This window comes from Eptesicus fuscus, chromosome 15, assembly GCF_027574615.1.
Source record: "Eptesicus fuscus isolate TK198812 chromosome 15, DD_ASM_mEF_20220401, whole genome shotgun sequence".
Lineage (NCBI taxonomy): Eukaryota > Metazoa > Chordata > Mammalia > Chiroptera > Vespertilionidae > Eptesicus > Eptesicus fuscus.
Window position 1 is genome coordinate 1,391,349 of NC_072487.1, and position 13,809 is coordinate 1,405,157.

General features: G+C 48.9%; 1 protein-coding gene across 9 annotated transcripts in view; it reads left to right on the plus strand.

Moving 5' to 3' along the window:
* The first annotated feature begins 7,960 nt into the window (after positions 1 to 7,960).
* SPTLC1 (serine palmitoyltransferase long chain base subunit 1) overlaps positions 7,961 to 13,809 on the plus strand; it is a 71,695-nt gene continuing 65,846 nt past the window's right edge. For 4 of the 9 annotated variants that reach the window (XR_008558234.1, XM_008156865.3, XM_028133141.2 and 1 more), the window contains exons 1-2: positions 7,962 to 8,070; positions 11,946 to 12,053. Coding sequence is in view for 6 of the 9 variants with exons in the window: in XM_008156865.3 (XP_008155087.2) it covers positions 8,014 to 8,070; positions 11,946 to 12,053 (165 nt within the window). In the remaining 3 variants the exon portion in view is untranslated. Of the gene's footprint in view, positions 8,071 to 11,945; positions 12,054 to 13,809 lie in introns of those variants that run through there. The other 5 variants (XM_054726839.1, XM_054726840.1, XM_028133146.2 and 2 more) reach the window with 3 other exon arrangements.

A 13,809-nucleotide genomic window follows, 5' to 3' on the forward strand; every position in this document is an offset into this window, starting at 1 on the left:
TGAGCGGTTGGAAGCCTGCAGTTCCAGATTGGAGAGGGTGCAGGCTGGGCTGAGGGACACACACCCCCGTGCATGAATTTCGTGCACTGGGCCTCTAGTCTTTATATATAAAAGCCTAATATGCAAATTGTCCCCTTGGGCAATTGCTTGCTATGACATGTGTTGACCACCAGGGGGTGGCACAGAATGAAGGAAGGCCTTGGCTGGCAGCCAGAAGGCCCCAATCGGCCCTGATCACTGGCCAGGCCTAGGGACACTACCCATACACGAATTTCGTGCATGGGGCCTATAGTTGTATATAAGAGTTTCTCTGTTGATTGTTGTTTTGTGTCTCTTTGTTGTTTGGCTTAATTTGTTTAAAGATGGGGCATATCCCACTCTGCTTGTGGCAGACTGAACCCATGGCAGGGATTACAGGAACTTCCCAGCAGCTGCCGGGACCCTCCCTGCTCTCCTTCTCAAGGCATCAGCTGCCCAAAATACTTATCTAGTAATAGATTTGCCTGTCTGTAATGTAACTTTGGTTAAGGATGTTCTGTGCTTCCTTTCTTATCTTTTGGGGACTCAGTTTACTCTTGTCCATTTTATGAGCACAGGGAAACCTCTGTCTCTGCTGTTTGGGCTTTGTGCCACTCAGAACCCAAGGTCCTTTGCTGTTCTGGGTTAGTGTGGGATAAGATTCTAAGCTAATGTCCCAGTCCCTCCTTTTGGGAGTACTCATCTATTCACCTTAGGGGTTGTATTTGTTTCTGTTTTTAACACATTAAGCGTCAAGCCTGTTTTCTCTTCCTTTCCATTTAGCCCACGATATACGATTTCACCAATATGCTGGCTGCACCAGTGACTGATGAGGACCAGACGGAAAGTATAATGTTGGTCCCGGTGACTGACATGGCACTTAATGTGTTAATAGGATAAGATCTCTACTTATATGTGAGATTTCATGTTGTTACATTCTACTCAGAAAGAAATTATCATATACTAGGGGCCCAGTGCATGAATTTGTGCACCTTGAAAGGAACTGTGAGCCGGAGGCTGTGGTAGACACAGGGGCGGGCCTCGGCCCATCCTCCACGCCCCTGCTTGACTCCTCCTACTGCAGCCCCCAGGCCCCTGTCTGCGAGCAGCCCCACTCCTGCTGCGGCCGCTCCCCACGCTGATGGTGCCTGCCCTGCTCGCACCTGCTGATGGCGTGGAGCGATTGGGGCCAGCGCCAGCAGCAGGTGCCAGCAGGGCTGGCGCCATCAACGGCTGCAAGCAGCTGCTGCCCCGATCACCCCTCAGGAGCAGGGGGAGGTGGAGAGGCCCTGAGGGGCGATCAGGGCCAGCAGCCACTCGCACCTGCTGATGGCACTGAGAGATTGGGACCAGCGCTGGGTGCTGGAAGTGGGTGCGAGTGGCGGCTCCAGCACCGGCAGTGGGTGCAAGCGCCGGGCAGGACTGTGGCACACGGGAGCAAAGAATTTTTAGTAACCACCAGAGGCTCACCCCAATGGTAGCAACTGGTGCCCTGCCTTGGTCTGGTGCCCTGGCTCACCTTCTCCACCATCCTGCCACGGCCAACATCTACCTTGTTCCACACACGCCCCTTGGTGGTCAGTACACATCATAGCAACTAGTTGTTTGGTTGTTCGCCATTTGGTTGATTTGAAAGGCTAATACGCAAATCAAACGAACAGCGGAATGACCAGTCGCCATGATGTGCACTGACCACCAGCGGGCAGACACTCAATGCAGGAGCTGCCCCCTGGTGGTCAGTGAGCTCCCACAGGGGAACATTGCTCAGCCAGAAACCGGGTTCATGGCTGGCGAGCGCAGTGGCAGTGGCGGGAGCCTCTACCGCTTCCATGGCAGCGCTAAGGAGCAGCAAGCTGAGTGGTAAGGAGAGCAAGCAGTGCTAAGGATGTCAAACTGCCGGCTTAAGCCTGCTCCCCAGGGACACCCCCCGAGGGCTCCTGGACTGTGAGAAGGCACAGGCCAGGCTGAGGAAAATAATCCTCTTAAACCCCCACGTTTTTCTCCTAGAAGGGCCTGAGCTTCACAAGTGCCCTTGGGCAGGAGCCACTCCCACATTGTGAAGAAAAAAAAAAATAGTAAAGTCTATGGTAACTTAAAACTTTTGAATTCTGCTGGTTTAAATAGTATAAATTATTAAATACCTAGGTATTTTGAAATAACAGGATACTGAAATATTAATTAATCTGAGTTTGCCTACTTTTGATCTTTTATTACAGAAAAGATAAAAAGTACACCTGAAACTGTTAGTGATTTTTTTTATTAGAAAACTAGAGGCCCGGTGCACAAAATTTGTTCATGGGTAGGGTCCCTAGGCCTGGCCGGTGATCAGGGCTGATCAGGTTTCCCACCTCCACATCTACCTCTTCCCTCACTACCCACCTTAAACCTTACACTAACCATGTCACCGCACAGTTCCCCCGCCTCCCCGCCTCCTTCCCTCACCATCCATATGCCACCGCCACCGCTGGTCACCCGCCATATTCCACGCCATCCCCTAGTGGTCAGTGCATGTCATAGCGATCAATCGAACTCCTGTTCTCCCAGTGAAACTCCCGAGGGGACACTTTGCATATTAGCCTTTTAAAGGCCTGGTGCACAAATTTCTGCATGGTAATTGGGGCCAATCGGGGCCAGCCAGCTGGGGAGAGGGACCATGGGAGGTTGGCCGGCTGCAGGAGATTGGCTGTGGGAGTGCACTGACCACCAGGGGGCAGCTCCTGCATTGTGCGTCTGCCCCCTGTTGGTCAGTGTGCATCATAGCAATCAGTCAACCGGTTGTAACGGTCGCTTAGGCTTTTATATATATAGACTAGAGGCCCAGTGCATGAAATTCATGCGTGGAGGGGTGTTACCTCAGCCCAGCCTGCACCCTCTCCAATCCGGAGCCCCTTGGGGGATGTCTGACTGCTGGTTTAGGCCCAATCCCAGGCCTAGTCGCCCATCACTGCCCCCCTGCTAGCCTAATCACCCCCAACTGCCCCCCCTGCTGGCCTGGTCGCCCCCATCTGCACCCCCCCTGCCAGCCTGGTCACCCCTAACTGCCCCCCTTCCAGCCTGGTCACCTCTTACTGCCACCCCCTGCCAACCTGGTCACCCCCAACTCCCCCGCCCCCTGCTGGCCTGGTTGCCCCACGGAGCCTGCTTGTTCTGTCATTTGGTCGTCCCTCACTAACCCCCCTGCCAGCTTGGTTACCCCATGCAGCCTGCTGGTCAGTTGTTTGGTCGTCCCTCACTAATCCCCCTGCCAGCCTGGTCATCCACGCAGCCTGATTGCTCAGTTGTTTGCCCCACGCAGCCTGCTTGTTCTGTCATTTGGTCGTCCCTCACTAACCCCCTTGCCAGCCTGGTCGTAGGCAGCCATCTTGTGAGGACGTGAGGGTCAATTTGCATATTACCTCTTTATTATATAGGATATGTCTCTCAAAAGTGTAAATGTATTTGCCAGTCTAAAAAATGGGAACCGCTTACTTTTTGGTGTTCAACTAAAAATTAAGGTTTCTAAGAATTAAGAATTCTAACCAATTGGAAAGAAATTGTATAGTTTTGGTAATAGAAGGCACAAAGCTTTGAGATGCATTTTGAAGAAAAAAGAAAGTGAGTTCTAAAGCTGATTATTTCTGAATGGGTAAGAAGGGTTGTGAAAGTTATAGAAGGGTTGTGAAAAGAAATCTTAAAAGGAAATTGTAGGTAATCTGAATAATAAATTTAATTAGATAAATAAATCTAAAGTAAGCTAATGCAGAATTTGTTCAGTCTTTTCTAGTCTGTTAAATGGGAAAAAGTCTTTCCTGTTTTTGATGATGTCTAGGGCTTGGATTATGATTAAGGTTAGGGTCAGTGTTAAGATTAGGGCTAGGGCTAGTTTTAGAATTAGGTGTAGGGTTAGGGTTAGGTTTCAGGGTGTTTTGGTTTAGGTTTAGCGCTGGAGTTAGGTTAGGTTTAGGGCTAGCATTAGGATTAGCATTAAGATTAGGGCTATGTTCATTTTTATGGTTAGTGTTAGGTTTAGGGCTAGAGCTAAAACTAGGGTTAGTGTTTAGGGCTAGTTTAAAGGGTAGGGCTTGCCCTAGGGTTAGGGTTAAGGATAGGGTCAGTGTTATAGTTAGGCCTAGGGGAAGGGTTAGGGTTATGTTTAGGGCTAGCATTAGGGTTAGTGTTATAGTTAGGGATAGGACTAGGATTAAGGTTAGTTTTAGCAATAGGGCTAGGGCTAGGTTTAGGGTTAGAATTAGTTTTAGGGTTAGGCTTAGGGCTAGCATTAGGGTTAGGGTTAGTGTTATAGTTAGGCTAGGGTAGGGTTAGGTTTAGGGCTATGGTTAGTGTAAGGTTTATGGTTAGGATTTGGGTTTGGGTTAAGGTTAAGATTAGGGTAGGGCTTGGGTTAGGGTTAGGTTTAGAGCTATGGTTAGGGTTAAGGTTAGAGCCAGGGTTAGGGTTAGATTTAGGGTTAAGATGAGGGCTAGTCCTAGGATTAGGGTTAGGTTTAGGGCTAGGGCTACACTTAGGGTTAGTGTTAATAGTAGAGCTATGTAGGGAATGGCTTTAGGGTTAAGCTTCGGATTGACCTGTGGCAGAGCCACAAACAAGTCCTAGCTTGGAGGGCAGAGCCCTCTTAGCATAATTAATCTTGACCTTATGCTGCTCCCTAGATCCTTCATGGGTAGCTAATGGGCTGTGGGAGGTGCAGCAAGTGATGCCAAAACAAGTGACACTCACAAGAACATTGTAACTATGGTGACCACTACCTTGTTTACTTCTGGCTATAAAATAAAGGCTCAGCTGGCCGTCTGGATCCTTCTCTGTGGCCTCATCCAGGCACAGGAGATCCACCGAGCCCCAGCTTATTCTCATTATCTGTCTTTTCTTTAATCCTTCACTGCCCCTCCTCAGGCTTGCCAAACCCTTGGCTGTGCTGTAATGGCACAGGGCTAGGAACAGGATTAGGATTAAAATTAATGTTAGGGTTTAGGTTAGGCCTAAGGCTGGGATTAGGGTTAGTGTCTGGGTCCTTGGATGCACATTGGAATCACTTGGAGAGTTAGGGTTAGGGTTAGAGTTAGGGCTAGGGCTAGGGCTAGGATTAGTGTTAGGTTTTATGGCTGGATTAGGTTTAGGGTTATAGCTGGGCTTAAATTTATGGTTAGTGTTATGTTTAGGGTTAGGTATAGGGTTAATATTAGTGCTAGGGCTATTGTTATGGTTATGGTTAGGGCTAGGACTAGGGTTAGAGCTAGGGCTAGGGCATGTGTTAATGATAGGGTTAGGGTTTTGCTACATTTAGGGTTAAGTTTAGGATCAGGGTTAGTGTTTTGGTGAGGGCCAGGGCTGGGGTTAGGGCTAGGGTTAGGGTTAGGGTTAGAATTAGGGCTAGGGCTTGTGTTAGGCTTAGGGCTAAGGCTAAGGTGAGGGATAGTGTTAGGGTCAGCATCTGGTTCCTTGTCTGCACATTGGAATCTCCTGGTGAGGTAAGGTTAGGGTTAGGGCTAGGGATAGGATTAGGGTTAGGATTAGGTTAGTGTCAGAGTTAGGGCTAGGTTTCAGGATTGGGTTAAGTTTAGGATTTGGGTTGGGGTGAGGCCTAGTGTTAGGGTTAGGGTTAGTGTTATAGTTAAGACTAGCCCTAGGGTTAAGGCTAGGTTTAGGGCTAGGGTTATGATTAGGGCTACAGCTAGGGTTAAGGTTAGGTTTAGGATTAGGGTTTGGGTTTGGGCTAGGGTTAAGGTTAGGGTTAGGGTTAGGTTTAGGGCTAGGATTAGGGTTAGGACCAGGGTTAGGATTAGGGTTAGGCTAGGGTTCAGGTTAAGGTTATTTTAACATTAGAATTAGGGTTAGGGTTAGGGCTAGAGCTAGGATGAGGGCGAGGTGGAGGATGAGGGCAAGAGTGAGGGTGAGGTTTATTGTTTACAATAAAAATGCTGTAATCTGAACCTGACATCTGTGGAGGGATGAGAGGGCATGTCAGGTCTTATAAACATGGTGACAGAAAGTAACCACACGGTGGTTAGTCTAGTCCTAGGCATTTATCCTTCTTTTTTTAAAAATAATATATTTTTATTGATTTTTTACAGAGAGGAAGGGAGAGGGATAGAGAGTTAGAAACATCAATGAGAGAGAAACATCAATCAGCTGCTTCCTGCACACCCCCTACTTGGGATGTGCCCGCAACCAAGGTACATGCCCTTGACCGGAATTGAACCTGGGACCCTTCAGTCCGCCGGCTGACACTCTATCCACTGAGCCAAACCGGTTAGGGCCATTTATCCTTTTTGATAACGATAAATTTTTAGCTTAAATGAGTCCTGTCTATTCTCTTTTCATCTAGGACAGTGGTCGGCAAACTCATTAGTCAACAGAGCCAAATATCAACAGTACAACGATTGAAATTTCTTTTGATAGACAAATTTTTTAAACTTAAACTTCTTCTAATGCCACTTCTTCAAAATAGACTCGCCGAGGCCATGGTATTTTGTGGAAGAGCCACACTCAAGGGGCCAAAGAGCCGCATGTGGCTTGCGAGCCGCAGTTTGCCAACCTCGGATCTGGGATAACAAATCTTTGAATTGTCAGTAACTTTCTTTTCTAGAGCTCTAGAAGGCACAATCATCAGCACAAGAGCACAAGATTTCTCGTTGTTACCTGGTTGCCTTCATACCATCTCTATTTATTATTAACTAGAGGCCTGGTGCATGAAATTCGTGCACGGGGGGGGGGCGTTGTCCTTCAGCCTAGCCTGCACCCTCTCCAATCTGCGACCCCTCAAGGGATGTCTAACTCCCGGTTTAGCCCCCTAACTGCTCCCCTGCAGGCCCAATCACCCCCAACTGCCCTCTCCTGCAGGCCTGGTCGCCCCCAACTGCCCTCCCTTGCTGGCCATCTTGTGATGATGTGGGGGCGGCCATCTTGTGATAAGGGGGCGAGGGTCAATTTGCATAGTATCTCTTTATTATATAGGATTATATAGGATGCTGATTGTTAACTCCCTTCACCTACCAATGTAAAAGTATGTATCTGTCTATTTTACTTATTTTTTCCATTTACTTTTCTTAAAATATATTTTTAATGATTTCAGAGAGTAAGGAAGAGAGAGAGAGCTAGAAACATCAATGATGAGAGAGAATCATTGATTGGCTGCCTCCTGCAAGCCCCCCACTGGGGATCGAGCTGGAAACCCAGGCATGTGCCCCTGACTGGAATTGAACCTGGGACCCTTCAGTCCGCAAGCTGACGCTCTAACCACCGAGCCAAACCGGCCAGGGCTCCATTTTATTTTTGATCCAATCCTAGAGATTAACCGTCCTGCCTTCTCCAGCCTCAGTCATCTACAGCCAGTGGATTTCACCTAACCTTTCTCAATCTCCTTTGATTCCAATTTATAAAATGAGCCGCAAAACTGCCATTCTCTGGAACGTTTTTCAATCTGCGAGATTGTTCTGGGCATGTCTTCAAAATTTTGACTCAAATAAACTCATAAAATTTTCTGTATGTTGGACTTTCTTTCGTCGGACACTGAAGACCGTGGAAGGTTCCACACCTACTTCTGTGCAAAGCCCTAGTCCGCGCGACACCCAGTGAGCACCATGGAAGGGTTAGCTGTTTTAATTCTTATTTCTGTGTTTTGAATGATAATACATTCTGGGATTACTTATGTAATTTAAAAGTAGAGATCATCGTTTTCAATCACATCAGTAACACTCCGAGCGCTCAAATGCATGCCGAGGGCAAGGGCCGTGTATTTAATCCCTCCGCCCGGACAGCCCAGCGAGGGGCCTGGCACCGAGCGGCGCGTCGGAACCCGGTCCCGAGAAGCAGCCTGCGGGTCCGCCTCCCGTCGGAGCCCAGGCCTCTCCTTCCTCAGCCCCGGCCGCCCAGTGCGCACGCGCGAGGGGCGGTGCCCAGCCTCGGCCGTCCCGCCCCATACGTGACGTCACTGGTCGGCGCCGCGCAGTTTGACGTCCCTGAGACCCGCCTTCCGGAAGGAAGCCCGAGCGGCCGAGGATGGCGACCGCCGCGGAGCAGTGGGTCCTGGTGGAGATGGTGCAGGCGCTCTACGAGGTGAGCGCGGCTGTCCGGGTGGCGCCACACACCCGGCCCGGGAAGTGGCGACGCGCGGGGGCTTGTGGTCAGAGGCCTGGGCGGGACGGACTCGGCCTCGCCGGGCCGTGGCGTTCTGGCTGGAAGGGCTCGTGGGCGCTCACGGTCCAGCGGCGCAGAGGCGAGGGACCGGCCGGCGCGGGACCGAGGGCCTAGGTTTGCGCTCCGGGGGCGCGGAGCCCGCTCGGTGCTGTCGGGGCGGGACCGGAAGGCGTGGGAGGGGTCCGGGGAGAGTGTCCTCGGAGGCCCGCGTTGGCTCCGGGGAAGCGGAAGGGCGCCGCCTGGGAGGTCCCTGGGAAGGCAGGTCTTGGGGACTGCGGAGCAGGAAAAGGGGGAGAGTTGTGATAAGTTGAAGTTTGTTTTTATCGGGCGTGAGGTGAGAAAAGAAGCCGAATGATTTAGGATTTAGGAATATGAAATGCACGTGGTTTGTCGTTCTTTCTTATACGTCTCATTTTCTCTCTTGTAAATAGACAAGGCTAGCTATCTCAGCTGTGTTAGATAACGTGAAATCAAAATGTCAGTCTTAGAGAAGGTTCATTTGACACATATTTAACCACGCTTCACCGCAGTGCCCAGTAGAGCTGTTTCTAACCGTATGTGGCCTTTAGACACTTGAACTGTGTGTGTCTAGTGCGACTGAGGAACTAAATTTGTTAAGTTAATTTAGATGTGTCATTAAGTAATTACCTGGTGACTTAGTGGCCCTGGTTTTGGACAGCACAGATCAAGACGCTGGGACTAGTGCCTTGAGCAAACAGGCGAACATGTAGAGCTCAGAGTCATTTAAAGTGAATCTCAGTTTTCCTTTGACAATTTTTTGGAGCTTAACATTACTGCTTAGTGGCATGGGTGATGATGGTGTCTACCATCGCAAGGCTTATCAGGCCTTGATGAAAAGCAGTTGACAGCAAATGTGGCATAATTGATGTCCAACATTAGATTCATTATAGAGCTACTAAAATTTAATGTTTATTTTTGTATAAATGAATAATTTTTTGTTTTCTATTTTTGCTCTCTTCTTGAAAATTGCATAACTGACCAAGAGTGACACTTGGGAGAAGTCTCCCTGAATGTAACATTTCCAGGAAAGGAAAGCTGCACTTGTGGATTTTTTTTTTTTAAATTTCTTTATTGATTAAGGTGTCACATATTTGTCCTCATCCCCCCATTCCCATCCCACACCCCTCCCCACGGATGTCCCAACCCCCTGTTGAACTTAACCATTGGATAGGCTCATATGCATGCACACAAGTCCTTTGGTTGATCTCTCCCCCCTCCCCCCAACCTCCCCTATCCTCCCTCTGAGGCCCGCTAGTCCGATCGATGCCTCCTTGTTTCTGGTTCTGTTCTTGTTCATCAGTCTATGTTGTTCATCATTTCCCCTAGCTGAGCGAGATCATGTGTCACTAGAGATATACTTATAAGAACTGAATGTGAGACGAGCAATAATAGTTATGCTGACAGGCAAATGAATCAGTCTGTAGTGTGTTTCTTTCTGGACCAACAGTTCTTTAGAGACCCAATTTCAATGTCCACCAGTTCCTTATGTGTACATGTCAGCACTAACCCCTCAGCTCTGGATGGTGGACAAATGGTGGTAACGGAGGTCCGACTCCCTCTGGTTTGGTCTCGGCCGGACCCAGGGGCACGTGGCCTCACCCAGACCCAGGGGCGCGTGGCCTCTCCCAGACCCAGGGACGCGTGGCCTCACCCGGATCCAGGGACACATGGACTCACCCGGACCCAGGGGCGCGTGGCCTCACCCGGACCCGGGACCCAGCCTCACCTGGATCCAGGGACACATGGCCTCACCTGGACCCGGGGGTGCGTGGCCTCACCCGGACCAAGGTGCACGAGGCCTCACCCGGATCCAGGGACACATGGCCTCACCCGGACCCAGGGGCGCGTGGCCTCTCTCAGACCCAGGGGCGCGTGGCCTCACCCGGACCCGGGACCCAGCCTCACCTGGATCCAGGGACACATGGCCTCACCTGGACCCGGGGGCGCGTGGCCTCACCCGGACCCAGGTGCGCGAGGCCTCACCCGGACCTAGGTGCGCGAGGCCTCACCCGGATCCAGGGACACATGGCCTCACCCGGACCCGGGGCGCATGGCCTCTCCCAGACCCAGGGGCGCGTGGCCTCACCCGGACCTAGGTGCGCGAGGCCTCACCCGGATCCAGGGACACATGGCCTCACCCGGACCCAGGGGCGCGTGGCCTCACCGGGACCCGGGACCCAGCCTCACCCGGATCCAGGGACACATGGCCTCACCTGGACCCGGGGGCGCGTGGCCTCTCCCAGACCCAGGGGCGCGTGGCCTCACCCGGACCTAGGTGCGCGAGGCCTCACCGGATCCAGGGACACATGGCCTCACCCTGCACTTGTGGATTTTATTAATTCACTAGACAATTAGTATCTCAGTTTTTCTTAGTATTCTTTCTTTGTGGAGTGGGATGTTTAGTGACTTGGGCAGATGTTTGCCTAGTAGAATCCAATTACTGAGGAAACCAAACAGATATTTAGACTGGAGTCCTTATTCTTAAGAGAATTATATTCAAGGGGGATTCCCATATTTTAAAAAATCATCTTAAAGAGAGATTTCTGTTCTTGCTCCCAATTTCTGTATACTTGATATGTAGAATTTGAGGAGTCTTGTGTAGTGCACCCAAAAAAGAAATAATAGTGTGTGTATGTGTACTAGAATCTATAATTTGAAAGTTATTTGTACATTGACCTGAAAATTTACAAACAAAGTTTTCAGCAGTTTTCCGATCTCCACATTCTGGATTTTTTTAAGCTGTGATGATTCATCATCACTTCTTTCTAATGTTGGGAAATAATTTGTGTTTACATTTCTAAATACCTCTTTTAAATTTCCAGTGACAAACTATGGTAGTGGAGCACCCTAACTGCCGGGATTCAGTTGATACGTGGACTCTTCCACGGGCACTGTGTGTGTCTAGTTGGACAGCAGTTAGAAGTCACCTTGAGCTTTTTCCTGAAAGAAGGCTGACATGGATAATTTCATGCCTGTTGATTTGGAAAATGCTACAATTTTGGGGGAACTACAATAGAAAAAAGACCTGCTATCCCTTCAAGCATTTATAAAGTCTTTTTTATTCTGCCATGTTAGAAGAAGAATTTAAAGGGGATATCAGAAGAATAAAAAAAAAATGTAGTAAGATGTGCAGCACTGTGGAAACTGATTTCCAAATAATTTTGTTACCTCACACATGGTAGAAGGGGTTAAAGAAGGCTTGTGAAGCTGTGATATGTTTGTTAACAGTTATTTCCTAGGTAAAAATTTAAATTACCTCTAGGATCTCATAATTGATGTTGTTTGATATGTTGGGATTCTGTGTCCGATTTATTTTAAAGAGTTTTTTTCTAACGATATTTTAAGCTACAATACTAGAGATTTTTTTAAATATATATTTTATTGATTTTTTACAGAGAGGAAGGGAGAGAGAGAGAAACATCGACGAGAGAGAAACATTGATCAGCTGCCTCCTGCACGCCCCCTACTGGGGATGTGCCCGCAACCGAGGTACATGCCCTTGACCGGAATCGAACCTGGGACCCTTCAGTCCGCAGGCCAACGCTCTATCCACTGAGCCAAACCGGTTTCGGCACTAGAGATTTTTTTATGTGTAGAGGAAATTGCCTATTAGAAATGGAAAAAGCAATGAGTAGAAATGAAAGGAGCTTTGAAAGTAAATTTAAAAAAGTAACAGGTTAAAGGTCATAGGAGGCAGTATTTGTAGGTGCATTACATTTTATATGCAGGTTTTACAAGTGTTCATTTCACTTCTGTTTTTTATTCACTCTTAGGCTCCTGCTTACCATCTTATTTTAGAAGGAATTCTAATACTCTGGATAATCAGACTTCTTTTCTCTAAAACTTACAAATTGCAAGAACGATCTGATCTTACAGTGAAGGTAAGAAATGAAAGCTCTGTTTCATTATCTGGTGTATGGTGATAGTTGCTGCATCTTCCCGAATGGATTGTGGGGAAGTGTTCTCTGCGCGGTGAGGAGATCAGGGGATGGAGTACGGGACAGGCAGACTGGGGGAGCCGCGTGCCTCCCCAGAGGAGCAGCCTGTTGCAGCCTTCCTTTCTCACCAGGGACAGGCAGCGGCCTTGGGAGGAGGTGAGGAAAGGGAGGCGCAGGTAGCTGCTGGATTTTGCCATTTCCGAAGGCAGGGTTACATGAGTTGTCGGGAAAGGCCCCCCCCCCCCCCCCCCCCCCGTTTCTGAAGCCTGTGAGTTTTCCCTGTGGTCTTCATAAAGAAAGTTGAGTTGGAAAGAATCCGCCTCACCCCCCACTCTCCACCTCCCCACCCCAAATTGAATTTTGATGTGTTCTGTATGGTAAGGGACCCAGCTCAAGCCCACGCCAGGTGAGCCTTAGAAAGCAGCAGTGCCTACACTGGAGGAACTGCATTGGTATGAGGGACGGGGTAGGAGCACTTAGTGACTCTGCCTCAGTGTGAGGGAGGAAGAACAGTTTTGATTGCAGCATAGTTTTTGTCTCTTGGATTGTTGTGCCAGGTGCTTGGGAGGCAGGGATGGGGAGAGGTGTTTTCCCACAAAAGTCTCTGAAAGTTTGGTTCACAGGAAGCATTGAGTGCAGTGCAAAGATGAAGCACTGGGCCTCTCTCTACTTCCTGGAGCCTCCCAGGAGGAAATGCAGTGGAGTGGAATTGCCACAGCGATGTGCAATTGTGCCCTGGTTTTCCTGACCAGCTGCTGCTGTCCTGATCATTCATATTAAACTGTCCCCTGGGGAACATGCAGCATAGGTTTTTAGGGCAGAAAGTTCTGGCAGCCTGGGTAAAGCAGAATAAAGAGATGTCTCATTGCATGGTTGTAACCCTTAATATGCCAGTGCATATTTGAACCCCTGTTTGGAGGAATACCCTAAACTTGACCACAGATCTCTCCCTTTCCCCCGCCCCTCTTAATGAATACTTTGTGGGATTATCATGCCACAGAACGAACACTTTCTATAGCATTGCAGTAAGACTGGGCCCTGCAGGCCAGAAGTCCTTTCCATGCTTTTCCCTTTGGTATTTAGGAACTTCTTGTGGATGATTAAGTGGCCGTGAAACAGATTTCTAGCCCAACTTTTTAAAGGGTTTGTTTAATCCAAATATTCTTAGTTTTAGTTTAAACATATCAATCCACACATATATACATTTTTTTTAAAAAGAGCGATAGGTAAACATCTATAATAATAAAAGCATAATATGCTAATTAGACCAGATGTCCTTCCGGATGACCTTCCTGACAAAGCTGGGGCTACGAGGGAAGCCCAGGTCCTGGGTGCTTGCCAGTGGCCAGAGGGAAGCCGGTGCCGGCAGCTGGGGGAAGGAAGGCCTACTCTTGCACACATTTCGTGCATCGGGCCTCTAGTAGTTTTAGAAAAATCCTCTGAAAGCAGACTTAGCTAGAACAAAATTTAGTAATCACTGACATTTGGACCCTCCCAGCAGTGGGAGGAAGAACCTGAGTGCTGTGAAACACTTACACTGATTGTGAAACAAAAAGAAAGTATACAATACAAAGGTGAGAAGCAGGGCCACTTAATCATCCACAAGAAGTGTCCTTCTCAGTTGGCTAGACCTACAGAGGCTCTGAATGGCAGGGCATGGTGAGTGCATTCTCACGTCTCTGCACGCAACAAGGGGACG